General features: G+C 52.2%; 1 protein-coding gene across 4 annotated transcripts in view; it reads left to right on the top strand.

Annotated features, from left to right (window-relative positions):
• The window catches only part of CCDC13 (coiled-coil domain containing 13), a 56309-nt gene that overhangs the window by 28907 nt on the left and 129 nt on the right, over positions 1–27273 (top strand). For 2 of the 4 annotated variants that reach the window (XM_058729580.1, XM_058729581.1), the window contains exons 8-16: positions 1906–2067; positions 4798–4974; positions 6583–6789; positions 9197–9336; positions 9852–9935; positions 12193–12315; positions 21298–21452; positions 24082–24196; positions 24759–25540. In XM_058729580.1, coding sequence (XP_058585563.1) covers positions 1906–2067; positions 4798–4974; positions 6583–6789; positions 9197–9336; positions 9852–9935; positions 12193–12315; positions 21298–21452; positions 24082–24196; positions 24759–24918 — 1323 coding nt within the window. In that variant the 3' untranslated portion in view covers positions 24919–25540. Of the gene's footprint in view, positions 1–1905; positions 2068–4797; positions 4975–6582; positions 6790–9196; positions 9337–9851; positions 9936–12192; positions 12316–21297; positions 21453–24081; positions 24197–24758; positions 25541–27273 lie in introns of those variants that run through there. The other 2 variants (XM_058729582.1, XM_058729583.1) reach the window with 2 other exon arrangements.

Below are 27273 nucleotides of genomic sequence, written 5' to 3'. Positions count from 1 at the left end.
TAACAAATGCCAAAACCTTTGATTTATTTTACCCTAGGCATATTTTCTTCCCTAGTTCATGTAAATTTGCGTGACTGTTATCCTTGCAGGCTTTTTCCAGTTTTGTCCAGATGCTTGAGGACTTTTGAAAGTTTCAGTTACCCAGTAAAGACTTAGCCTTACCCCCCTCTTTATGTTCTAAATATTTTGGAGCATCTCTGGAGGCTGAGAGCTGTGGCTCCAGAGCCAGGCTGGCTTGGCTTCAAATCCCAGCTCTTGAGTCACCAGCTGTAATGGCCTTGGGCAAGTTCATTCTTGTCTCTGTGCCTTGGTTTCCTCATCTGTATCCTGTGGATAAGGATAGGAGCCACCCCACAGGCTTGTTGGGAGGACTGAATGAGTCTATATGTGTAAAATGACCAACACAGTGCCTGGCATGGAAGAAACACTGCACAAAGGTTAGCTGTGGCTATTTTCCTTTTTTGCCTTCAAACCAAAAAACACAGGAGTAGGTGTGTAACTTCCACTATTTGCCAAGCACGTGGCCTGCATCCCCAGGGACTTTCAAGTTCACAGTTCCTGGGTGGCTTTTGTCCTCAGGGCCTCATGGGGATCCTTGAAGCCAATACGAAGGTGGGGAAAGTCTCCAAAACACTGTAATTAATGACCAATGTGTGGCCTTGGGGTTCAAAAGACCCCAGTTTGAGTCTGCCTTCAGTTGCTGGTCTATAGGTTCAGTGACCTTGGGTAAATCACTTTGTCGCTCTGGACCTCTGTCTCCTCACCTGTAAAACGGACGGTGTTGTGGATTAAATGAAATAACATTTGTAAAGCACCCAGCACAGTGCCTGGCCGTAATAAGCACTCAGCACGTTTGTCGTTACCATTGTTAAGCTGCATAAATAAACGATTAAAAGTTTCATACTGTGTTCTCTAATGCTTAACTGGAATTACCACACATTGCCACACGAGGGCGCTGATGTGTGCTTTCAAAAGCTGCTGTGGAATCCTAGTCAATTTTGCCCCAGCATAGGTTTACCCAACTGTGTTCCATCATTTATGTATCAACGTGGAAAGCAGGGTTAGAAGGACCCTAGGCATTATTCACTTCAACTCCAGTGCAACAAAGCCATCATTCTGTGGGGTGACCTCTACCTGCCACTGGCCAAGAGCCTATGAGTGCTGGACTGTGAGCTGTGGCCCACCCGGGCCAACTTGGGGTTTCTCAAAGTTGCCTAATCCTAAAAATCACCCATAGCACTCATTTAAAATGCAGGTCCCCAGGTCCTTCCCCTGGAGTTCTGACTTGTTGGTCTGGAGTAGGCCCTAAGATTTGTCATTCTAAGGAGCATCTTGGGGGTTCCCAGGCTCAGACAAGTTCAGGATAATGAATCCTTATAACTTTATACGGGGTGTACCCTTAGGCCCATTTCACAGATGAGGGACGCGAGATTCAGAGAAGTTAAGCAAGCTGTGTACATTCACACAGTTAGTGAGGATCTGAGCTGGTCTCTCAGCTTTTAAACGCCGTCCTCCCTCTGCAACATCTCCTGCAAGTGGCCAGGAACCCGTGGCCTCCCAAGTCTTGGGTGACCTGTCTGTTAGAGAGTTCTTTCTTGTACTGAGATCCTCCAACCTCTCTCTCCAAGGTTCCTGGAGCCACTCAGCTGCTTCTTGGTCTCAAATAGCCTCTAAGGGATGGAGTGATTTTTCTCATTGTCCAACTAAATCCCCCTCGCGTCCTCCCCTGTTTTGCTCAAGATGCCGCCTCAGGTTCCTCCCCCACCTCAGTGCCCCTCATATGGGGTTTCTGCGTCCATCAGACCCTCCTCTAGTGGGATTTCCTGTTGCACCGCAGGACAGCCCCTGAGTGGTTGAGTCTGTGGGTGCAGACCCACCGTGGAATGACTAGTTTACCGCTCTCAGGTTCGTGAGCTTGAGAAGCAGTTGGGACAGACCCGGAGCCAGTCTGCGGGAGCATCCAGTGATGAGCCGTCTGTCTATCCAGACCCAAGGAAGCTGTCTGCACAGGAGAAAAACCTGCTGAGGATCCGCAGCCTGGAAAGGGAAAAACAGGAGGGCTGGGAGGTAATGATGTCCAGGGAGGAGGTTAGTCGGGCACGTGGCAACCGGGAGAACATGGCCACCTCTGCAGGGCTCTGAGGCCCAGGCTTTCATGAGTTCTGAGTCACCCCTTGCAGGCAGGAGACACCTGGGGTCAGGGACACCTTAGTGCATGTTCCTCACATCCTGTGAATCCAGCTTGACACCCTGAGCCCATTTCGTGAGCTTTAGGTGGCCCCATCCTGGCTGTTCTGGACCTGAAATTGTCACTGTAAAACGAGAGGAGAATGTCACGGCCCAGAGTGACGACCCAGTGACAGCGTCAGGTGGGGCTCAGCGGAGGAGGGCTCCAAGCTGTGGGGAGGTGGGCAAGCTGGGACCAGCACCACACACATCTCACTGGCTGTGCTGGGAGCGGCAGAAGCCAAACTCTGTCAGGCTTATGAGACAAAGAATGCATTGGTCCATGTAGATGAACAGTCTAGAGGTGGTCTAGCTTCAGGCGCAGATGGATCCGGGGATCTGGGGACTTGGTCTTAACACCACTCTTTCCAGACAAGCTTCATTCTCTCCTGTGGGGACTCCTGGTAGTCCTAGTTTCTATCTTCCAGCCCATCCCCCACAGACAAAGGGCTTCTCCTCCCCAGTAGTTCCAACAAAGTCCCAGAATTAAATGTCGCTCGGCTAGCTTAGGCCATGTCCCCATCCCCGAGCCAGTCACGGCAGTTATGGTACGGGATGCTTTGACCGGCCAGCTTCAGATAGATCCCCTCCCCTGGGTCTGAGAGATGAGTCAGCCTCTCAAAAGTGGGCGTGAAAGTGGCGAGCGGGGCTTTCTCAAAGTAAGTAGAGGGAGAAGCAGGTGCTGGGAGGCTGGGCGGGCCCGCTCCTCGGCACTGGCCACGGGCTTCTTAACAGTGAGGCCTTACCTTTCCATCAGGAGACTTCCATTTATGAGTGCCAACTCTGGGCTAGGCCCTGTGCCAGGAACGTTGTGACCGCTACGTCATACCCCCAGTGTCCTAGATCATCAGGTGTGAGGAGGGAACAGTGGGACTGGAGAAGCAGGCAGGGCCAGGTCCTCCGGGACCTGGTGTGCCGGCCGGGGGGTTAGGCTTTCGTCTTGAAGGAGGTGGAAAACCACCAGAGGGTTTTAAGTTGTGGAGGGACGCAGACTGCTGTGCATTTGGGGAAGGTCACGTGGTCAGGTATAGGGGGCTAGGTTGGAGGAGGTATGGGAGGCAGAAGCAGTCATCCACTTGAGACATGACTGAGGACCTGAGCCAAGGCAGTAAGACTATAGCCAAAGGCCAGACAACCTGCAATATTTGAGGGTCGACTTCACAGGGCTCAGTGACGGGATGGGGAGTGGGAAGCAGAAGGGTCGTGAAGGACTTCCAGTGAATGTCACAGGTGGGTAGAGGAGACAGGGAGGAGATTCAAGGGAGATGGGGAGCCGAGATTTGAAAATGTTGGGTTGGAGGTACACCTAGCTCAGACTTACACATTCACCCAGAGCAGAGTATGTTGTAGTTGTTGAACCAATCACAAGCCACGATGCGGGTAGAAGGAATCTGTTCCCCGTGTGCACTTCCTCTGCCAGATGCCCGCCAGAGGTGAGGCAGCAGAGCAACAGGTGAACAGTGGCTGCCTCCTTGCAAAGATCTGAGGCCCATCATCTCCTACTATTTGTCATTTCTGTAAATCACATCCACAGGATCTGAAAACACCTTCCCAGTGATAATTAACCCTCAAGACCAAAGCAGATTATGCCACCTAATGCCCAAACCCTCCTCAGTGTCGCAATCTCGCCTCCTGATGGTTTATCTAATCTGGACTCTGTCCCCTCACTCGCTGTGCTCTAGTCACACATGTTCTGCCCCGGGGCCTTTGCTCTTACCCTCATTTCCTCTAGTCTCTGCTCAGACGCCACCTTTTCAGAGAGGCCTTCCTGGACCATGCCATTGTCTCCCCGCCCCCCACCTCTTCCCTTCCCCACTTTTCAATAAGCACTCCGTCACCATTTGACATCTGTCTCCCCAGCTAGGATGTTAGCTCCTTCGGGAGAAAGACTTTGTTTTGTTCTCTGCTGTATCCCCAGCACCTATAGTAATGTTAAATACATAGTAGGCCCGCAGGGAATGTTTGAGAGGGGAGGGGAGGGGAGGGGAGGGGAGGAGGAGGAGGGGAGGGGAGGGGGGGAAACTCCAAAGGCGTGGGCAGCACTTGAGTTGTCACTTTGTAGCTCATGTGAGTGGGGCACGGTCCGAGCCGATAGGGGGACGCACACGGAGCAGTGGGGCAATGCAGTGGGGCGGCACCTACTCATCCAGCTCTCGGTGGGGTGAAACCACTTCAGTTTGAACCCTGGGCTTGGTGCTGTTCACTAAAGCATGGCTTTTCTCTTTCCTCAGCTCAAGCAGGGAGTGAGAGGCGGGGGCAGCCAGGCTCTCTGGAAGACACAGCCAGAGCTGGCGAGTGTCTCCTCTCCTGTTCTGACCCAGGCAGAGCCAGGGCAGCTGCCGGGACACCTGTGTTCTCGGGCTGACGGAGGAGTGCTGTCACCCATTAGCGACATCTGTCACGCACCAGGGCGAGAGCAGGAGGCTCTGGGCCCACCTGACACCCCCGAGAGGCGAGGGCTGGGGGCCAGGGCACCGGCTCTGGGCCTCACCTGTGAGTGAGAGCCAGGGACCAGATGTGGCCGAGGTCCCATTCAGCCCCACTGCCCACGAATGTACTTCCTGATTACAGAAACTTGTGGGGGAGCGGGATGGCCTCCAGAGAGAGCTTGAAGAACTGAAAAAGAAGTTTGAGGGCATGAGGTCCCGGAACAAGGTGCTATCAAGCGAAGTGAAGACGCTGAGGAGTCAGATGGGGACCCTGGTGGAGAAGGGCAGGCATGACGATGAGCTCATCGACGCCCTCATGGTACGGCCCAGCCTCTCGGCCCCGGCGAGAGCCAGGCCAGGTCCCTCAAACACGGCCCCCACCCTGCCCAGAAACCCATGACCCAGCCGCAGCCAGAGTGAGCCCTCTCTTGCCCCAGAATGCCACCTGCGTAACCCAGAAGCCCATCGCCCCCACGTGGGTCCCAGCCCCAAAGCCACGCCCCGGGAACAGGAGCAGCAGAGGCTGCCCGAGCATGTGGACAGGTCATTTTGCGTGGTGCTGGTGCGGGCTGTGGTGTCTGAGCCGGCCCCAGCCGCTGGAGCTGTGGAGCCCAAAGAAGGAGACATGGACAGGGAGGAAGGAGATGGCATGTTACACCCTGGGTGGTTTTTTCAACGAGGAATGGGAGGGGCAACTGAGCGGGGGGGGGGGGGGGGGGCAAGAAACTCTTATCCATGTGGCAGCGTAGAGCCCCTCCCCTTCTGGGCACCCGGGGTACACGTGGTTCATAATGGTGGGCCGCCAAGTCAGCCCCTAGGGTCGTAGATTATAACCCCATTTCCCACACGGGGAAACTAAGATTCCAGTTAGCAAAGTCTTCCGGGACTATACGCCTGAGTGCAAACCAGGTTGGTCTGACCATAAAGCCTTCCTTGATTAGCAAGGCCGCACTGCTTTCCTGACTCTAGCCTGGTCTTTTCTCTCTGGGACTGAGGCACCCAGAGGTTTTGGTCTCTTGGCTCCCAAGTTGTGCCCCAGGCCCCTGAGGTGGTCATGCCTGGCTTGGCCGGGGTGCGTGGGGGCACAGGTGCTGCTTAGGCACCACCCTCGTCCATAATAACATCACCAGGTGGGGTGGTAGGTGGAGCACAGAAGACCTGAGCTCTAGGCCCGCATCTATGGACACTTTGCTGTGTGACCCTGGGTCAGTTGCACCCCCTCTCTGAGCCTCAGCTCCCAGTTTTAAAATAAGGTGTAGAGCTGGATGTCCTCTGAGGTCCCTGTGTGCCACCATATGTTACTGCAGATGGCATGAGGAAAGCTGCAGACAAGCCCCAGCCCTGCCGTTCAGAGCAGTGTGCCCTTGGGCTCTCTGGGCCTCAGTTTCCTCCACTCTGAGTTGAGGACAGTGGCCCTTTTCCCCATTCCCCATCACTGACCTGTCCTTTCTGATGGCCTTCGGGTGAAGCCCCCCACCCTAGTAGTCTCCTGGGAGCCTCTGCAGGGGACGGGGCCTTGGTCAGGTGTTGAGGGATCCCTGGCGAGGGGTGCAGGTACTACCTTCAAGGTCATCTCCCAGCAGGGGGATACGGTTTCTTTTTACCCAAGTATCTCCCACACTGGCTGAGGGGCCACCCTCCGAGCTGCTTTCTGTTGTCCTGAGAGCCCCTTGGATGTCCTTGGCCCAATCTCAGAGAGGGAAGTTGAGGACAGGAAAAGGCCATGGTTCCCACCTGCCTGGTTGAGCCCCGCTGAAGGCAGGCAAGGAAGGTGCCTTTCCTGCTTCTCAAGGGAACAGGGAGCATCCCACTATCAGGTTCCTGCAGGAGCAGGGAATGGGTGAGGGGGGCGGTCTTCCCTGCCCGCCTTGCCCAGGGGTCATGGCTAACCCCGTCTGTCATCTTCCCTCCTGCTTGGCCCCCCCAGGACCAGCTGAAGCAGCTGCAGGAGATCCTGGGCAGCCTGAGTCTACAGGAGGAAAAGACACGGGCATCCCAGCTCCGCCTGGACCAGCAGGTCAACGGTGAGGCTCAGCGGAGCAGCAGCCTCGTTGCCCAGCTGCGGGCCATGGTGGCCGAGAGGGAGGCCAAGGTGCAGCAGCTGGAGCTGGAGATTGGGCAACTGGGCGTGCAGGTGAGTAGGGCGCTGGCCTGCCTCGGCCCGCCATCCATTTCCAACCCCTGGCAAGTCCATCCACCATCCAGAGAAAGGTCAGCAACTGGCACTTTCCACCTGCCTTTCCTCAGGCCTCGCCATGCCCTACCTGGCTCCACTTTGGCCCTCTGCTTCCCTCTGGCTTCCCACCCATTCTCACACACCTTTCCTCTCCTTCCTCTGATGGTCTCCCTTCTCTGCATAAAACCTGTCTGGGGCTCCGCGTCGCCCTTGGCCTCACTCGATCCTCCAAGGTCCAGGCTCCTGCCAGCTCTCCCTCCCCCTCCCCACCTGTGGCCTTCACCCTCATGATCCAGGATGGCAGCTACAGTGCCAGGCTTTACATTCCTATTCCAGGCAGCAGGATGGCAGAAAGGAAGTCACTCTCCATCCAACTTGCGAGGCCCCACGTGATAAGCTATTGCTGCTACCCCCCTCCTGCATCTTCTCTTTTTAAAAAAAAAATTTTTAATGTTTATTTATTTTTGAGAGAGAGAAAGAGAGACACAGAGGATGAGCAGGGGAGGGGCAGAGAGAGGGAGACACAGAATCCAAAGCACGTTCCAGACTCTGAGCTGTCAGCACAGAGCCTGACGTGGGGCTCGAACTCACGGGCCGTGAGATCATGACCTGAGCCGAAGTCTGATGCTTAACAGACTGAGCCACCCAGGCACCCCCTGAATCTTCTCTTCACCCTTCCCTTCCCCCACACTCTGGCCATGTGGCCACCGTTTAGCTCCTTATGTGGCCCTGCTTTGTCCCCATTCCAGGCTTGTGCACATGCCTGAAGCATATGCCTTCCCTTTCCTCCCCCACTACCACTGCCTGTTCAGTGGTCCCCGGCTTTTAGGCCCTACCCAGTCATGAGCTTCTCCAGGGAGCCCCAAGGCCCACATTCTGTGTTCCATGCCCTTCCTGGGCACTCTCCTAACTCCCTGGGCACCCCCAGGCCAAACCTTTATCACCCTGTGATCATCTTCCTGTGTCCCCCTCTAAACTCCTCCTGAGGGGGCACACACCATGGTACCTCCTTGCCTGGCACAAGACTGAGCCCCCAGTGTGCTTGCCTAATGAGGGGGTTCCTTAGAGTTGTACCTTGGTGGATGCCTTGCTGGCACAGCCTGGGCTGCTAGGGGTCAGGCACCGTGGAACCGGGGACTGTGACTCCTTCCTGTGGTGGTGGTGCTCAGAGGAGAGGGGAATTGGTGGCCTCTGGGGAAAAGGATTCCATGACGGGCACACAAGTCTCCCCGTGGCAGAGAAGCCTCATAGCCAGGGTGACTGGGACAGCCAAAGGCATGTCACAGAGCAGCCCTGCCTTTCGTTCCCAGGGATCCAGGTCCAATCAAAAGTGTGGGAGCCCACGAGCCCCTCAGCCCCAGCCTCAGTGTGGTGTTGCCTGGGCTTGGTGGTTTGTCTCACAGCCGTCCATCCGCAGAGGCCAGGGTGGCCTGGGACCTCAGAAGTGGCTGTGGTAGAAAATGTTGCAGCCCCTGAGGGTGAAGGCAGGGAGCCCAGGGTTGACCAAGGCCTAGGGACAGAGTATGTGTGGTCGTGAGTGGGGGCATTGCCTTTCAGTCCTCACCCCGCTTCCCAGTGGGAAGTGAAGTCTCAAGGAGCATGTGGGAACATTCCAGTATTTTCACTCCACCACTGTCCCGGCTCCAGGCACACAACAGAGAACCAATTCTTACCTCAGAGGTCATCGGCTAATTGGGGGCCACAAGAGAAGTTGGTGCACACATCTCAGGATGGGCAGGGCTGGGGGATGTGCCAGGTTGTCTGGGACTCACCCCAACTATCCACCCCTGATGGCCTGACCTCCTGCTGGGGGTCCTCCAGTGCTCCTTCTTCTGGCCTCACCAGCTATCCAGAAGCCCGAGGTGCCAGGGGGAAAGGGGGCCCGGGAAGCCCAGCCTCCCTCCAAGACTTCTGGCCCTTGCTATGGCCCTGCCACCCTCTATGGCCCCAGGTGTCTGGAAAGTCCAAGCGTCTCCAGCTGACAAAGGCAGCCAGCCTCAGGTCACACGTGGCATTCACCCTGTGTGGGTGGGGCTGCTCAGAGAGGTGGGCCCACTCAAAGACGTCAGCCTCTGATCTGGCCTGAATCAAAGGCCACGCATTTCCCTTTGGGACCTGAATGTAGAACAGCTTCCTGGCCCGGTCACCACCTCGCTCCATGTAGCTCCCTTTCTGAAGAGAGGCATTATTAGATGTCATTATCATGCAACGAGTGCCTTCGCCAAACAGCCTCCCTTTTCTCTCCTGAAAAGAAGCCTCTTTCATATCCCCTAAAAGCCCCGAACTCAAGCCAAGGCCCCCTCCTGCCTTCTCCAGGCTTCTGAGCCAAAGCGCTGAGCGTCGAACCCATGTCTGTTCCTTGCAGTATCTTCGGAATAAAGGAGTGGGCGAGGGGTCCGGTGGGCCTGAGGTCAACCCTGCCTACACTAAGTTCCTGGAGGACCCGGGCCAGACCAAGTCCCCGGCCTCAGCAGGTGATCACGTTGGCAGGCTTGGATCTTCTCGGTAAGAAAAAAAGTGGGATAGAGGGGTTGGTAAGTGAATATTAATTATTCAGAAAAAAGGCTGCCTCTGCTGGGAAGCCACGGGTGCAGTTCTGAGATGACTGTGCCATCCGTTGTCCTTCCAACCTGTGGGCCTCTCCTATTCCATTAGCCCTGCGTCTGCAGGGAGGAGCCGGTTAGGCTCCAGGTATTATTCCTGCAAGAACATCTGGTCGCAGCTCCCTGTAATATCCTCTCTGAGCTGGCCTTGAAACGCACCTGCTTCTAGGATTCTCAAACAGACCTGTGTTGGATTGCTCAAGGCTATGATGTCTCCTGGTTCTGTCTCGTCTTGAGCAAGCAAGAGTTCTGGAAAGAAGGGCAGCAAATCCACAGGACTGCCCCGCCAGGCTTGCTGTGAGGACCAGCACCATCCACCTCCTCGGGCTCCCCAGATCCCGGCCGGCCCCTGCTCTCCTCCCAGGTGGGGCCCAGCCGGCCTTCCCATGGTGATGAGCCCCTTTTGCCTTCACACAGCTCGGTGACCAGCCTGGGCCACACGCTGGTGGAATCTGCTCTCACGTGGCCTTCTCTGCCCAGTCCTCATGGGGCCTCAGCCAGGTATGAACCCAGGATCTCAGAGCCCTCACAGTGCTTCCCATCCTTGATTGGTCGGCCGGTTCTGCCATCCCATTATAAGGAGGGGAAACTGAGGCCATGCCAAGTCAAAGGACTCTTCCAAGTTTATATAAGGACATGGAGGGTCAGGGAGGCCCAGTGCCTTAACCAAAGTGGTAGAGCAGGTGGCTTCAGAACTTGAGTCTTGGCCTCTGGCTTGCAGTTCAGTGTCCCTTCCTGCTACCACAGAGTTAACACAAGGACTTCCAGGGCCTGGAGCCCAGCTCCTCTCCTTGTCTTCTCTTCCCCACTGAGACTCAGTCTCTAGGGCGAGAATTTCATGTCATACGGGTTACCACTTTAAGTCACTGATATCCCCTCAGCTCTCTGGCCCCTCTTTGTTGTTAGAATCAAGCCTCGTACTTAAATGGCTCCTTTGTTTTCCTGCCAGCTCACAGACAAATGGTAGCTTTGTCCTGCCTCTGAGCCCTGTCGTGAGCCCTGCCCACTGTCCACTGGAGCCATGCTCCTGGCGTCAGCCCCCGTCTCCGCCCCTTAAGCAGGTCAGCTCGGGTTCCGGGCCAGGCCTCTGAGTGGCCCTAGTCCACATTTGACTTGCTCTATGGCTCCGGGCTTTCCTCCTCTCTGAGATGCTATTTCCTAAGTAGAGCCTGAGACACTTCTAGCCTGACTTTTGGCAGTACAAGGGACCATGGGCCAAGGCCAGCCCTGCAGCGGCCCCACCCATCAGCCTGGGGTCACAAGGGCACTTGGGGGAGAGTGGGCTACTCTGAGTGACAAGATGACTACTTCCAAGTGTGGGAGGCCTCCTGGGGCCACAGGGAGAATGGACAGGCTCCGTCTCTCTGAGGTTTTAGTCACAGTAGTGGGAGTGGGAAGAGGGACAAGATGGCCCTCAAGATCCCTTCCAGGCCTGTGTGGCCGTCACCTTTGCACTCCACAGGGAAGCAGGAGCAGATGTGCTCCTCAGCTGTCCAGACTGCTGACTCTCAAACTTATTTCTTGCACGTAACACAAATATTTACTGAACTCAGCCACGTGCAGGCCCTACCCTCATGGAGCACACAGACCTCTTCCCACAGTGACAGGACGAGGAACGTGTCTATCGGGGCTGGCATGGTGACCGTGATGGGGTATCTGGGAGGAGGGCAGGGGGGAGGGGTCAGGCCCCTTTCTCCTGCAGCTCCCTCCTACACACACCCCCTCACAAGAAAATCATGGAGGTGGCTTTGACCAGAGCTTTCTGGACTGCAGTGTGCACACGGATCAGCTGGGCATTTGCCAGGTTAGATGCAGGTTTGACTTGGCAGGTCTGGATCCACAGGCACTGATTCAGCGACTATATAGTTTGAGCAGCAAAGCCTTAAAGTATATTTAGGAGTCAGAACTTGGAGGAGTCTGCAGTCCTCAGGGCCCATCTCATCCAAGCCCCTCAGCTTTCAGAGGGAGGACCCAGGCCCAGACAGGGTAAGAGACCTGCCCGAGATCACAGGACAAGTTAGCCCCTGGGCCCGCACCCCCCAGCCCAGCTCTCCATGTGTCCTGCGTTGCTAGAAAAGCAAACGGAGGATCACCAGGGCCTCGGGGGGAAAGATGAGGGCAAAGCAGAGAGCAGCTTGGGACTCACAAGTGGGCTCTGGGGGGTTCAGCTGCGGGCAGAGTTCACCTTCCATCTGGGCTCCAGACAGCAGGTGAGGGGCTAGTAGGCATGCCCAGTGGCCAGGAGGGGAGCAGTGACGGGCTAGATCAGCACTGAAGCAAACTGACCGAGTCACAAAGTGGGCTGGGCTTGAGGCCAAGCCAGGAGATGCAGGAGGGCCGGGACAGGCTGATAGGGAGACGGAGGCGGGGCATGGTGGCCAGACCACTGGCCACACAGGTGCCCAGGACACCCCAGGCCCTCAAGGGCCAAATTCCATAGCAGCCAGCCTAATTCCAGGCCCCTCCAGGGACTGGATGGACAGAGATACTGATGCAGCTCTAGCCTTAGTGAGATCTGGCTGTGCAGCCAGCTAAGTGAGGTCTAGAGACTTCAGCAGGTACAGGAATAGTGGTCTGAGAAGAAGCTGGAGGAGGAAGACCATCAGGGCCAGGATGGATGGGGTTGGCTGCCTTCTCTGTGGCTATCTCTGAGGATCCCTGAATGTTCTTCCAGTCCCTCCTACCATCAGAGGTAAGTGTATGTCTTCAGATAGCCCCTCAAATGACTTCTGCCCTCTGTACCCACCCTGGTCCCCAGGTTCTCGGACTCCCCAGAACAAAAGGGCTGGCAGGCACAAGTGACAGAGTTCAAGGCCCTCTGGCAGGCTGCTGAGGTGGAGCGCGACCGGCTCACCGAGTTTGTCACTGTCCTACAGAAACGGTAACACATGGCACCCAGGGACATGCTGTCATGGGCCTATGTGGATGGGGGTGTGGACGGCCTGACACAAGGGCATCTTTCTTAGACAGGGGCCAGGCCTCATCTATGACTGGACCCACCTTCCTCGAGAGTTTAGCTCCCACAATGTTGGTCTAGGGCACTCCCAGTCATCACTTGTGTGCTCAACTAAATGCTTCACAGCTTTGGGGCCCTATTGTCATTCTTGTAGTTTGTCCTGTCCTACATGTATCCAATGGGACTGCTATATGCATGTGGACATGTGGTGGGAGTCTCAGGGGAGAGGCTCTCTGGAGTAGGTAAATCAGTCAGATGAATCCACAAATAATTGAAATCTCTGACGAACATGGCACTGTACTTGGCACCATTGGGGAATTTGGAGGCAAGACAGAGGCTAGACTGATGTCTGAATTATAGAGAGCAAGAGGGCGGCTCATAGATGGGAGCTGAAACTTCTCTGGGGAGGAGGGAAGCATGTCACCCAAGGCAGTGGACCAGGAGGTATAGTTTTCTCCAAGGGGTTGTCGACAGACTTCCATTCAGATAAATCAGTGCTCCTTGCTCAAGTGACCCTTTTGGCAAGAATTGCAGGTACTCAGGCCAACACATGGCCCAACCATGTGACCTCCACGGTGGAAAATATAAAGGATAGCACTGACTTCTTACCCTAACAGGGCAGGCAGCCAGGGCTCTTTGGTGACAGACAGTAGAAACCACTTCTGGTAAGTTAAGGGAAAGGCAGATTTTTGGAAGGTGTGGGCAGATTTTAAGGGGGCAGGGCAGGAGAGGAGCCCAAGGAGGGGCTTGGGAATCTTGGTTGGGGAATCTTGGTCGCAGGACCCCTTGGGTGGTATATCCTGGGGCACTGGAACAACACAGGCCCAGTGGCTTCTTATGCCAGCGGGTTGTGGGAGAGAAGGTCTAGATGGCCTGGGTTGCTCTCATGTCCATCCCTAAACACAGGCCAGGCACCTTGCTAGAAGGACCTCCAGGTACTCACAGAATGGAGGAGGGGCAGTTTGCCACAGGGAAAAATTGAGTACCATACCAAAGAAGGAGTGAGCGGTGCTGGGAAGTGGTCGATGAATGGCCATTCCTGAAGTAGTGAGAAGTGACTAGCTATAATTGTTTTCTTTTCATGTAGTACATAGAGAAGATACGAATTTCAGATATACTCAGGGATAAGAGAAAAGTCACATTAATTTCTCTTCTGTAATTGAAATATAATGGATAGCACAAGTCTCTAGTCTATCAAATGGAAGAAACATACTCAATTTAGGATTTCTCTCCCATTTCTCTCAAGCTTCACCTGACTTTGGGGGATTTTGTGAACAAAAGTGACTTAGTTATGTATTGCTGTGTAACAAACCATTCCAAAGTTTGTGGCTTCGCACACAATGGTTTATTCTTTCTCGTGGCTCTGTGGGTTACCTAGGTAATTCTGTTCCACATAATGCCAGCCAGGATCACTCATATGACCTTGTTCAGCTGGAAGGTAGACAGAGGTGCCTCAGTTCCCTTTACTGTCCTCTCTTTCCGTGTGGTATTTCATCTGTCAGGGCCTCTCTCCATGCAGAGCAGGGATTAGGGATTAGGAAGTGAACAAGGTACCCAGAGCACAAAATTTAAGGAGGCACTCACTCTCAGAGTCATGCACATGTGTTTTTCTCTCAGCTGATACCCCTGACCTTTTTGGGTTCACTCTGCGGCTTTATGTCATTTTAGGGTGTGAGGGAGTTCTCTGTGGCTCTCTCAGGCCTGTTAGCCAAGACACGTGGCCATTTCTACTCTCGGGCATTGCTGTCTCCCTGGGCTGTAACTGGGAAACAGGGCCCAAGCTCCCCCTGCATTCGTATCCCCTCCAAACTTATTTGGATTTCTCACCCCAAAGTACAGGACCTGCCTTTCTCTGAGATCCCCAGTTCTATTCCTTTCTTTATCTGGAGAGTCTGTTCTGGTCTTGTGGGGGGCGTGCGGGGAGGCAGAGTTTCCCCCTCTCATACACGCCCTATCACCTCTAGCTGCCTCAGGCCCCCTGCAATTCCCCAGTCTTGTGTCTGCATCCTGGAGAAACCACTGTGCTCTGCTTGGGATCCCCTCACCCCCTCACCTGGTGCAGGTAGACTGAAGATAAAAATAGAGCTGGTCATCTGTTTCCCTTCTCTCAAATCCTGTGTCCAGTGTTCTATGTCTCTTGACCTGCTGTCCAGTGTCTGAAAACAGTATGTTTCATACATTTTAGCCATTTTTCTAGCTGTTTACACAATAGGAGGGGCTAGTCGGCTTAGTCTGCCATGACAGAAGTCACTAAATTTGTCTCCTTTCGAAAAGCATACAGTTGGCTTTGTTTTTAAATTCAATCTGTGAATTTGTGTTTGAGGATGTGATTTTAACCCATTTTTACAATATTTGGAAATATTTTGATCAGCTAAATTAATAGTTTCTATTTGCCATGATTTTTCTTTGCTCCTTTTTCTCCATTCTCCTCCTTTATATTGGCTGGGTCGGGTTTTATTTCCCTGTCTTCTATACAAGTTTGGAAGTTATATATTCTATCTTCTATTTTAGTGGTTACCTGTACTCTTTTAACATAGAGTTTCAGCAAGTCTAAAGTCAGTAGAGGGGCGCCTGGGTGGCTCAGTCAGTTAAGTGGCCAACTTCGGCTCAGGTCATGATCTTGCAGTCCGTGGGTTCGAGCCCCATGTCGGGCTCTGTGCTGACAGCTCAGAGCCCGGAGCCTGTTTCAGATTCTGTGTCTCCCTCTCTCTGACCCTCCCCTGTTCATGCTCTGTCTCTCCCTGTCTCAAAAATAAAACGTTAAAAAAATTAAAAAAAAATAAAGTCAGTAGAATTCTTTATTATCCCTTTGAGCAATAGGATACATTTAAAGTTTTGCTTTGTTTTGTTTTAGTAATCTCTACCCCCAACGCAGAGCAAATCTCTGCTCAAATTCACAATCCTGAAATCAAGAGTCGCTTGCTCTCCCGACTGAGCCAGCCAGGCACCTCGAATAGTTGAGAATGTTTAATTCTGATTCCCCTTTTTGTGTCTTCCATGTTACTGGACTCTAATATTTGTCTATTACAGCACATTCTTTTTACAAAATCCTCCAAAATTAACCCTCCAAATTCACCTTTTAAAAAATTAGTCAGTATCCCTTTACTTCGGCCAACGTATTTAAAAATGTCTTCCTTCACTGTTCCTTCTCGCATCTCAATCTCCCCTCTGGGCTCAGTTTCCTTCTTACCAAAGTGCGTCCTTTAGTTCAATAAGACTACTTGGATGGTAAACTCCCTGTGTCTTTATTTACTTTGGAATCTTTATTCTGCCTTTCTCTTGAAGGACAATTTCCCTAGGCATAGAATTCTTGGTAGCTGGAGGCCATGAAAGCCCATTGTCATTGAGCATCCATTGTTGCCAAAAAGAAATCTGCTATCAGTTTGATTGTGGTTCCTTCCTAGTTATGTCCTTTCTCTCTAGAAGTCTTTTCAGATATTCTCTTTGTCTTTGGTATTTTGAAGTCTCCCTGTGATGTGTCTAGGTATTGTATTTCGCTTTATTTTTCCTACTTAGGAACTGGTATGCCTTTTCTTTCTGAGGACTTCAGTCTATACATTGCCAAGGACTCACTCCACGTGTTGCCTCTCCCCATTGTTTCTGTTCCTTTCATCTAAAATGCCTCATCGGGAAGCCTGGGTGGCTCAGTGGGTTGAGCAACTGACTCTTGATTTCAGCTCAGGTCTGATCTCAGGGTTCGGTGAGATCGAGCCCCGCGTCAGGCTCCCTGCTGAGCACAGACCCTGCTTGGGATTCAGGATTCTCTTTCTCCCTCTCTCTCGGCCCCTCCCCTGCTTGCATATGCTCACTTGCTCTCTCCCTCAAAATAAATAAACTTTAAAAGTAAAATAAAATAAAATGTCTAGTCAGCCTATGTTAGACCTTCTTTCCTCTGCAACTCTTAAAGTTTCTCAATATTTTGGGCTGATAACTGCATAGTTTCTTCAAATCTGCATTCCAGCTCATTAAACCTCTTCAGCTACACTTCATTTGCCATGAAACCTATTTTAATAATTGTAATTTTCATTTCTAGCAGCTCTTTTTTGTGTAAAACCCCCTGTTCTCTTTCTTTTTTTTTTTTAATGTTTATTTATTTATTTTGAGAGAGAGTGAACAGGGAGGGGGGGGGGGAGAGAGAGAGAGAGAGAGAGAGAGAGAGAGAGAGAGAGAGAGAAAGAAAGAAAGAGGGAGAGGGAGAGGGAGAATCCCAAGCAGACTCCGCACTGTCAGCTCAAAGCCTGGCGTGGGGCTCAAACTCATGAACCACAAGATCATGACCCAAGCTGAAATCAGGAGTTAGATGCTCAACCCACTGACCCAGCCATGCACCCCTCCTGTTCTCCTTCTTATATTATTTGTTCTTTCATTAAGATTTCTTGCTTTTCTCCTTGTAATAATATGAAACCTACTTGATCCCTTGAAAGTTACTCTATCGTCTCCATTACTTCTTGGGACCCTAAGTAACGTCTGTTACCTCCCCCTCACGGTGAATTATTTCTCTATGTGTTTTGTATTTTTGTGTTGTTTCTGTAAGCTTTTCTTCAATGCTATTGTTTTTTCCTTCTTGTGGGAGTTCTTGGGTTATGAAAGTGCTCCTACAGAATGGTTCTGCTTTTGTTTCTGTGGAGCTTTGGGGGTGTCAGTGGTCTCTGAGTGGTTCTGTATTGGTTTAGGATTTCCTGAGCACCTGAAGTGCTGGCCTTGTGTTTCAATTTTCTCATGACCGGTGCTTCCCCACCAACACATTTAAGGCCCAGTGGATTGCAAGCTTCCTTGCCACTTCCCCAGCTTATAGATGGATTTTGTCTAAGTCTCTTATTGCAAACAAGGCATTCTTTTGAGGCTTCCAGAATTATACAGGGAGCTTCCTTGCAGCTTGCTGCCTTATAGGAGCCCACGTTTACAGCTTCTACACTCAACATTGGCCTCAAAATACCCTGCTTTGTGCGGTCCCTGGGTAGCTCAGTCGGTTAAGCATCGGACTCCATCTTGGCTCAGGTCATGATCCCGTCCCGAGTCAGGCTCCACACCGAGTGCAGAGCATGCTTGGGATTCTCTCTCTCCCTCTCTTTCTCTGCTCTTCCCCTGCTCATGCTGTCTCTCTCTCAAAATAAATAAATATTTTTTTAAATCCTTGCTTTATGTGATTGGAAGTTTTGTTAGTTTTTCTATTACAAACATATACTTACTTATTGTAAAAAGCCTCCGTTTCCAACCTGCCACTCCCCATTTCTCATAGAAAAGAACTGTCAGAACTTCTAAAATGTTTTCTTTGCACATCCAACAATGTATATGCAAATATATGTGTATACATATGTGCACATATATGCACATACATTTTTATTAAAAGATGGACTCACACTAAACACATCTTTACATTTTTGTTAAGAGTATACCACTGTTAGGTTTCTAAATGTGGAATCATTGGGTCATAGAATGTGTACCTTTAGATGTTTACAAATAATGGCAGATTACCATTTTAAAATGAATTCATTTACATTCCCACCAATGATGTGAACTATCCACCATTTCCCCATGGCGTCACGTCTACAGAGTTTTATCAGTGCATAATGTTTTTGCCAAGCTAATTAAGGAACACTATTATCTCATGGTTGTTTTTATCTACTTTGCTCTAACTAAAAGTGGGGATGAGCATATTTTTCACGTTTCCAGCCTTTCATATGTTCTTTTCTGTTAAATATATATTCATACTATTGCACATTTTTAAAAAGTTATGTTTTTTCTTTACATCTGTAAAGAGCTTTTTAAGAATTATGTATATAGTATTATGTATGTAATATGTTAATATTACATACATTTGTCTCCATAAAGGTCTTGTATCATTTATATTAAATTAGTTCCTGGGCATGAGGACCTCCTCATCTGAGCATCCCCACATTTAAAGTCCTCACGAAAGCAAAATTTTTAACATGAAAACATTCACTAATGACTCGCCTTACTTAACATTGTTCACTTTACGCTGCCATTGGGTCACTTTGGTCAGACTCTTGAAATATAATGAAAATCAATTACAAAGTAAAAAGGCAAATTAACAAAAAATCTGGCATGTCATGAGGTTGATGCCCACGATGTTAGGGAGCTGTTAGAAAGCCATGGCAAACAAGAATCTAGCTGAATTAGCCCAGTAAATGATTAAAGAAGAACAAATCGGTGAGAATGCAGACTGGTCAAAAGAGAATACTCAGAATACCAGTGAGAAGTGTCGAGTAGAAAGTGAAATCTGCAGAGGCCGGAGAAGGAGCAGCCCCAGACCAGGCCACAGGTGGAGGAATGAGAAGGATCTGAGCTTTTGTGTGTGTTTAGAAGAAAAGCTGTGGAGCCTGCTGATAAATTGGAAGCTGAGAGCAGTGAGGAAGAGAGAGAAGGCAAGAATGACGCTCAGGTATTTAGGCCAAGCACCTCTATGGGCGGTGGTGACATTTATCAAGATTCCTCGAGGATGGCACATTTTGGGAGGAGAAACCAAAAGTTCGATCATTCCTAAACGTTGTCAGACTTCATAAAGTGCTTTACCATTTATATGGTGTTTGCTGTTAGTTTCTTACTTCCCCTATCACGAACCTAAACAAAATGCAGACGTTACTGAAATACACGGCAGGAAAATGAAAGCCCCTCACCCACGGACGACAGTCAGTGACTGCTGCAGACCCCTGCTTTCAGCTCACTGGCTGAATTTCGTTAGCACTAGTATCTATTTGGTTTTAAATTTTTAATCTGTTATAAATTTTTTAATTAGGTCATATATTATGCATAATCTTCTGCCACTTATTTCACTCAGTAATAAATCTCAGACATCCTCTTCATATCAGCACACATCCTTTTTATGGTTAAGGAGTTTTTTCACTGCGCGAATCCACTATGATTTATTTATCCTTTATTTACATAAATGGCATTATATTGTATATATTCTTGTGGCACTTGTTTTTTTCTTCACCAGTCCTACAGTCTGGAGATCCGTGTTTATACACGTAGCTCTGCCTCCTTCTTTCTTGTTGCCGGAGCAGTGCTGTCCGTTAGAACTTTCTCTGATGCCGGAGGTGTTCTGCAGCTCGGCTGTCCAATGCAGCGGCCGTTAGCCGCATGTGGCTCTGATCACTTGAAATGTGGCTAGTGTGACTGAAGAACTGAATTTTTTGTTTCATCTTCACTAATTTCAACTTAAACAGCTACATGTGGACATGAGGCTGCACTGTGTTGAACAGGACAATCTGTCATATTCCGTCACATTCCGTGGCATGAATATTTGCCACTTGTTCTGTATTCCCCCTGTTGGTGGGCCTATAGGTTATTTTTTTTTTTTAATTTTTTTGCTCTTGCAAATTAAGTCTCAAGGAACATGCTTGAACAAGTCATGTTAGTAGCTGTATAACTGTGTTATTGTACAGTTTTGTGTCAGCAGTTGTATACTGTTCATAACTGTCACCATTCTGCTCCTTCTTGACTCTTACCACTTCCTCCAACACTGTAAATTTCCAGGCCTCCACTCCGATTTGCATGTGTGTATACAACCCTTTGCTTCGGCTACATTTCAGGAGTGCTGGCCTTCTAGCTGAACCTTCCATATCACAAAAGTCTGGAATGCCATACCTAGACTCAGGAAAGACCTTAGGCCCAGCCCCAGCAGATTAAACAAATCCTTCAGGTGCAATGGATGAAGAGCAATATCTTCAAGTCCCAAGAACTCAGGATAGACATACAGAACATAATAATGAGTAATAACAATAAATAATAATAAACAGAAAGCAATCACTAACCCCAAGGAAAGCAAAAAATTAAATAAGAAAACGTGATCATTACCGTGCCACATGTCTAAATAATCGCCCTACTGTAACCTGTGGTAGACAGGATTTTGTCCCCTATGCCCTTCGCTTGCTGCTGTTGTGCCTGTGACTACTTTATGATATGGGCAAAAGGGACTTTGCAGATGCAATTACAGTTATGGGCCCTAAAATAGGAAGATTATCCTGGATTACCAGGTGGGCCCAATCTAATCACTTGAGCCCTTAAAAGCAGAGAAATTTCTCCAGCTGGGGTCAGTGAGACAGATGCCGTGGAAGAAGTCAGAGAGAGTCAAAGCATGCTAAGGGGTGTCTGGTTGGCTTTGAAGATGGAGAGGGCCAAGTGGCCTCTGAAACATGAAAATCACCCATCCAACAGCCAATGGGAAACAGGGACCTCGGTCCTTCCATTGGAACTGAATCCCTTCAATAACTGAATGAGCCTGGAAGTGGATTTTCCCCCCAGAACCTCCAGGTAAGAACCCAGGTCAGGCAACACCAGAACCTGGAGCAGAGAAACCAACAGAGCCCGCCGGACCTCTGGCTCACAGAACTGTGAGGTGATAAGTGTGTGTTGCTTTAAGCTGCTAAGTTTGTGGTAATTTGTTACAGCAGCAATGGAAAACTAATACGCCACCTACTATTAATTCAGCTGGGAAATGGTAATGTAACTACACTGGGAAGCGGAGGGGTAATTCTGTTTGGTAAGGGGAGAAGGCCAAAATAAAACTAAATTCTCATGTTGCACGACAGGAAATTGAAAGATTATATTGAAACCTTAAAAATAGCAGCGTGGGCATCTGTAGAAATATGGCAGTAAATATTCCAAGAAACAGCTAAAAGTGTTCTAAGTGATTGCTTCTGGAGAGCCGGAAACGGGAGTGGGCAGGAGTGCGAGAGGCTGGCGAGCCTTTCATTTTGAGCCTTGGAGAGAACTATATGGTTTTCAAACGCACGTCCCTCGGTTCCTGCGGTAAAAATAAAGAACCGGTCACAGCACCGCCAGGGCATGATGTGCCTGCCTCTCTGAGGTCCAGAGCAGGTGGGGCGGGGCTGCCCCTGCCTGCCCCCGGGGGATGGACGGCAGCCCCTCCTGTCTCATCACCAGGGTGGAGGAGAGCAACAGCAAGCTTCTGGAATCAGAGAAGAAGCTGCAGGAAGAACGGCAACGCACCGTGGTGCTGGAGCAACACCTGGAGAAGATGCGCCTGGAGCCTGGGAGGACGTCAGTCTGTCAGAGAGCAGCTCCCAGGAGCAAAGCAGGTAGGGGTTGGCCCAGGGCCCCCAGCCCGCAGGGGGTGGCCTTGCCGTTAACGGGAGAGCCCGCCAGCGGCAACCACTTCAGCCCCGTCCAGAAGCATGGGGGAGCGGAGGCCTCCATCGGGGCGGAGCTCGGCCTGCCCCTGCTGCTGGGCGGCTTCTTCCCCAGGCCTCCTCTTCAGCGCCAGGAGCCCCAGAAGGCCATCGGCCCACGTGGCTCTGACCCAGCCCACCTGTGAGCCCTCATAAAAGTGGCAGTGCCTCTGCTAAATGCTCTCAGCTACCACCACCGCTGCCTGTCACCCCCACCCCAGCCCTTAACCCTCTGTCCCCAGCTGACTTTGTTTAGAGTTGGTCATGAGGCAAAGTTGGCCTGCTGAGGAGGCCAGACCAGCAGCAGTGGCTGACCGGGAGAAGAATCCCTCTCTGCTTGCTACAGCAGTAGAGCATAAGCAGGGACGGAGTGGCTTCTCCGCAGGCTTGGGGACCAGGCTTCTCTGTCTTGTGTGCCGTCATGCTCAACATGCAGCTTCCATGGTCTAAGATGGCCGCTTCGGCCTCCCCGCCAGATGCACGAAGGGCAGGAGGGAAGGGACGTCCTGCTCCTTACCTTTTAAGGGCATGGTCCTAAGGTTGCTCGTGTCACTTCTGCCTTCACCCCCTGACCACACCTAGCTGCACAGGGAGATTTTGCTGTCCTAGACTAAAAGATCTAGTGCCGTAACCCAGTCGTTCTCAAGGTGCCGTCCCTGGACCAGCAGCATCGGCATCTTGTGAGGCTGTGGCCAGATGGGGGTGCAGGATGCCAGAACCAGAAGCCAAAGAAGGAAGAATCGTTAGTGTGTAGGGGCTAGGCCTGCCTCCCTCTGACGTCCCCATGCCAGCCTCCTACAGGCTCTGGAGTGAGGTGCTACCCCCACTGCCCTGTCTCTCAACACTCCACTATATCCCCCAGCCGTCCCCTAGCAAGGACACTCAGACCTTTGTCCCCAGCCCAGATGAGATGAGAACATTTCAGAAGGATGTGCCAGAAGTGAGGCACAAAGCAGGAGTTGTACCCTTCTCCTTTCTCCAACCAGCAGGGCCCAGGACTCAAGGGGCCTTCCAGGAGCTGCTGAGAATCCAGGCTGGGGAAGGTCCCTGTAACTTAGCCCTGATGACTCTCCTGGGCCCTCAGGAACAGGTCCTCTAGGGAGGTGGTATTTCTAGGCTTTGGGCTTACCTCCTGAGTAACCTAACCAGGGGGTGCTAAGCCATGGCAGGAAAAACCGTTTTGGTTCTGCCCAAATAGCAAGGGGCAGCTGCCTGAGAAAAAGTGTTCATGTGGCCTTTGCCACCTGCTGGCCTGTGACATGGGCAGAGCACCACCCCATCTGTAGCATGAGGAGACCTGATTCTGGAATTTGGTCCCTCCACAGCAGTTCCACTCCAGTGGGGAAGATGGAGAATAACCAAAGAAGCCACTAAAAGACATGCTAAGTCAGAGGAGGTGATAGGAGGTGCTGAGAGCGGCTGGTTTCCATCAGGGACAGGGGGCTAGTGAAGACCTCGTGGAAGAGTTGACATCTGAGCAGAGACAATGGCAGGGGCGGGGATGAGCATACAGATACCCAAGGGAAGACCAGTACAAGGGCACTGTGTGAGAGCTTAGCTGGAGGCTTGAAGGAGCAGCAAGTGAGGCCGGAGTACAGCGAGGGGAGGGGACTATGAGGCAAGGTCAAAGAAGTGACAAGGTGCCAAAGAGGTGGTCAGATCACATAGGTCCTGAGGTATAAATGTGAGCTCACCCGGCCTCACAAAGCTCTAGAGGCAAGAACTATCATCCTCGTTTTACAGATGAGAAAAGCAGCTCAGAGAGGTTGATGGTTTACCTGAGGCCACACAGCAAGGGGGTGAAAGCCAAGTCTACTGACTCCAGGTGATTTTCCCTGGGCCACACTATCCCTGAGAACCACACCGCCTCTGAGGGCCTTTTCAGCACAGGTTTTCTGATGCTGTGATTGTGCTCAAATTCCCTACCAGTTGGCTTTGATTTCCTTTTCTGAGCATTCTGTGGCTTCTGGCCCTGGCCACACTGGATCCCCTGTAGGTATGTAGGGAGCTGCTGGTCAGGGTTGGCTCTGGAGGTGGGGGTCCAGTGGTGTGAGGGCATCAGAGGCAGTGATGGTCTAGACCCAGGCTCAGTGTGCAGGGCAGATCTCAGTCCCAGCTGCCTTCCAGAAACTTGTGAAGTGCGAAGTTGGAGACGATAACGAGAGGAACCACCCTGGTACAAGGCAAGCAGAATCAGGGCCGTAGCAGACAGCACAGCCTGAGTCCAAGGGAACGCAGAGCAGGCATCAGGAGGGCTTCTAGAGGGAGGCAGCCCTCGTGCTGCATCTTAAAAAAACCTTTTTTTTTTTTTTTAAATTGAGGTATAGTTGACACACAATGTTAGTTTCAGGTGTCCAACATAGTGATTTGACAACTTACATGTTATGCTATGCCTTGTCCTTCATCTTGGAGGAAGTATAATGTTTCAGCAAATGGAAAAGCAGGAGATAGGCAGTGGAAGTGGGGAAGGAGGGGAGAAGGAGAGCATTTACACAGGGCCATGGCGTCATCACAGAAAGTGGCTGCCACTGCCCCACAGGTCTGCCCACCTCCAACACCAGGCACAACCCGAACGGGAGTGAAAGGAAGGACCCCTCCTTCACCCAGCTCTCCAACGTGCCCATGGAATCACAGATGGAGGAGCTGACCACCAGGTGCTCTCTTGCCCCACCTTCCTGAGGGTGGCATTGTCTGGGTGGAGGTGCTTCGATGGGCGGAAGGATCGTGTCCCTCCCCCTTTGACTTCTGTCTGCCCCGAGGTTGGCCTGCCTGGGTTCGGGGCCTGCGATTCAGCAACTGGCAGGCAGAGGGCAGAGAGACCCAGCCATATCCCTGATGACCTCAAAGTCCCAAGAGAAGTTTTACCAAGTGTGGGTTGCTAAACCCTCTTTTCTCACTCAGTTAAACTTTTCAGGGTCAGAGACCATGGTATTCAAAGAAGGATGGGGAGGACCTTTACAGAGTAGTCCTCCTCCTTGAGGCAGCCAACATTCGGGGGGATACTGGGTGCCAGGCCCAGGGCTGTGGGTGGGCCCAGAGAACAATCCCACATGGTATTCCCCCAAGGGTCTGTGGGAGGAGGGGACGGGTCCAGGAGAACCCTGAGCCTAAAGAACAACCGTGCCAGCAGCCCTGTTCCCAGCGCCCTTGTACACATGCACGCACCCCCGTGTATGCCCGCATGGCCACGCTAAGCCCTTTCTTCATGTGGCCCAGGCTGGCCATCCAGGCGGAGGAGAATGAGATGCTGAAGGCTGCCCTGGGCAGCGCCCTGCGTGGCAAGGAGGAGGACTTCCGTATGTACCACGAGACCCTGGGCCAGGTGAAAGGGGTCTTCCTGCAGGCCCTGCGGCAGCAGAAGGTGGACAAGCACTAGGATGGTGGCTCAGTGTCAGCCTGGCTGGACGAGGCAGCCTTAGGCTCTGAGACAATGAGGCTCTGTCGACGCCATCTGCTCTGGCAGCCAACCTGGGGCAACCAGCTCAGCCCCTTCTCCCAGAAGAGTTTCCCCGAGGGTGGCCAAAGCCAACATCTCAGACCAGGAGGGCAAAGGAAAAACCCTGGTTGAGCCCTGACGGAGACCCTGGACAGGCGTGGATACGGCAGGGGAGGAGGCCCAGCTGCCTGCTCAGCACTGGCGTGAGCTCTTGGACGACAAGCCGGCTGTGAACAGACGGTGGTCCCCTGGGCAGGTGCTCACCACCCTTGTCCTAGGACCTACCTGGGAGTCCCTGTCTGCCCACATGGCTCCATATGCACAGGCGAGCCCTTCGTGCTCCAGCTGGGAGCGTCCCTCAGGCCAACCAGCGCCCCCCCCCCCCACCAGGGCATATACCCCCCATTCTCCCCTCCATGGCTCCATCCATGGCCACCCCCAACCTTTGCAGCCTTGGGGACATGTGCTCCCAGCCACTTTGTCAACCTGCTCTTCGGGGGTCTTCCTTAGATGCAGACCCTCAGACTTGTAATAATAATGATTATTTTCATAGTCGCCACAAGTCCTAGTGAGTGAGCATCTATTGTGGAAACCTGACCCCATCTAGTCCTTTAGTAGCCCAAGGATTTGTCACCCTATTTTGCAGATGAAGAAACTGAGGCTTATAGAAAGAAGCTGGGCTAACATTTAACCCTCCAGTTGAGCAATTAGCCAGGACGGGAGTGCACCCACCCCCCCCCACCCCCCACCCCCCCCCCCCCCCCCCCCCCCCCCCCCCCCGGCCAGCTGCTCCGGGGGTCGCCTCCGTTTGCTTCCAAAAAGGCTGCCTCTAGTGGATGCTGGTGGTGGAGGGCAGGTGCGGAGCTGGGCAGGAGCTCCAGGCAGGAGGATTCCGAGGCAGCGAGCCCAGGCAAAGGCATGGTGTTCCTCCCTCACGACCACACAGGGGAGTGCTGGAAGGGCTGCGGCAGGAGAGCCCCCAGGTCCCTCTGTAACTGTCACAGGGTCACTCCCTGCTTCACTGCACTTATGGCCACGGGGAGGGGTGGCCCTAAGGAAAGCCATCCACAGCCACACACACCGACCAGACCCCCTGGCCACACCTGTGTGCACACAGGCCCACACAAAGGCACAGATGCACACAAATACCTACACCCGGGAGTACACAGCCATACGAGAGCGGCGTTCACACCCCCAGACACGGGCTTGTGCTCACACTCCCACACGTGAAGACCAGTCACTAGCACAGTGACTCATAGATGTGGGGGCACATGCCGTGCAAATACCTCCTCCCGAAGGGAAGCCACCTGGGGCCCCTGGGACCCTGTCTGCTCAGGCCCTTCCTCAGGGATGGGGCCGTGGAGGTACTCTGTGTTGCCCCACAGTCAGGAAGCCCCGGACCCTGCCTGGAGTGACAGGTCTAGAGGCTCCTCGGCAAGTGAAGGCCAACAGGATGAAGCAGCAGTCCTGATGGGGTCCTAAGGGTCCCTGGAAAGGAAGAGCTCTCCTCCAGTTCCTGGTGGAGGGAAATGGCCAGGCCGCGCCGGAGGGACTGAGAGGGTCTGTGCTGGGAGGGGACGTTGTGTGACCGTGAGGAGTGGGCCCAAGGCAGAGTCGACACCAGACCAAGTGTTCAGCACCTTCCCCTACAGGTGTGGGGGAGCCCCCGAGGGTGGTCTGAGTGCCTGTGTGCAGGTTCCAGCCCCTGGGGGAGTCCCTGGGAGGGACAAGCAGGCAGAGGACCAACTACCCTTCCTCAGGGATGGACAGGGTGGTCACGTCGGGGAAGCACAGGGTGGCATAACCCACACTCTAACCGCTCAAGGGTGGTTTTGCTGCCCTCCCTGGGTCAAGGGTGCATCTGAGAAAGGAAAGTGCATCAAGTCACGGGGTCTAAATGGGGGTGGTGCCTGGGGCAGATCTCTCTTCCAATTAACCAGCTGTGTGGCCTTGGGCGAGTTACTTAACCTCCCAGAACCTCCACGTCCTCATCCGTAAAATGGGGGCAGAACTAGAAACCTCCGTCAAGGGCTGTTGAGCTGTCAAAGAACAGCTCAAAGACATTTAACTGATTATTTGGTTGCCATTCACTTCTGTACAAGGCACATGTATCAATAGATTGATTTCATTCCACAAAGACAAAACAGGATTTATACGAGAGAGAGAGAGGCCAGAAAAGACTGCCATCGGGCATAGTAAATCTTGTTTGCTCATTTTGGGGTCAACTGATTAATTGGCATCTTGCAGAGGTCAGTCTGGGCACTCACTCCTTGCTTAGGCCACCTGTGGACACAA

The sequence above is a fragment of the Neofelis nebulosa genome, chromosome 5 (genome assembly GCF_028018385.1).
Source record: "Neofelis nebulosa isolate mNeoNeb1 chromosome 5, mNeoNeb1.pri, whole genome shotgun sequence".
Taxonomy (NCBI): Eukaryota; Metazoa; Chordata; class Mammalia; order Carnivora; family Felidae; genus Neofelis; species Neofelis nebulosa.
This window is presented reverse-complemented; position numbering and strand designations above follow the sequence as displayed.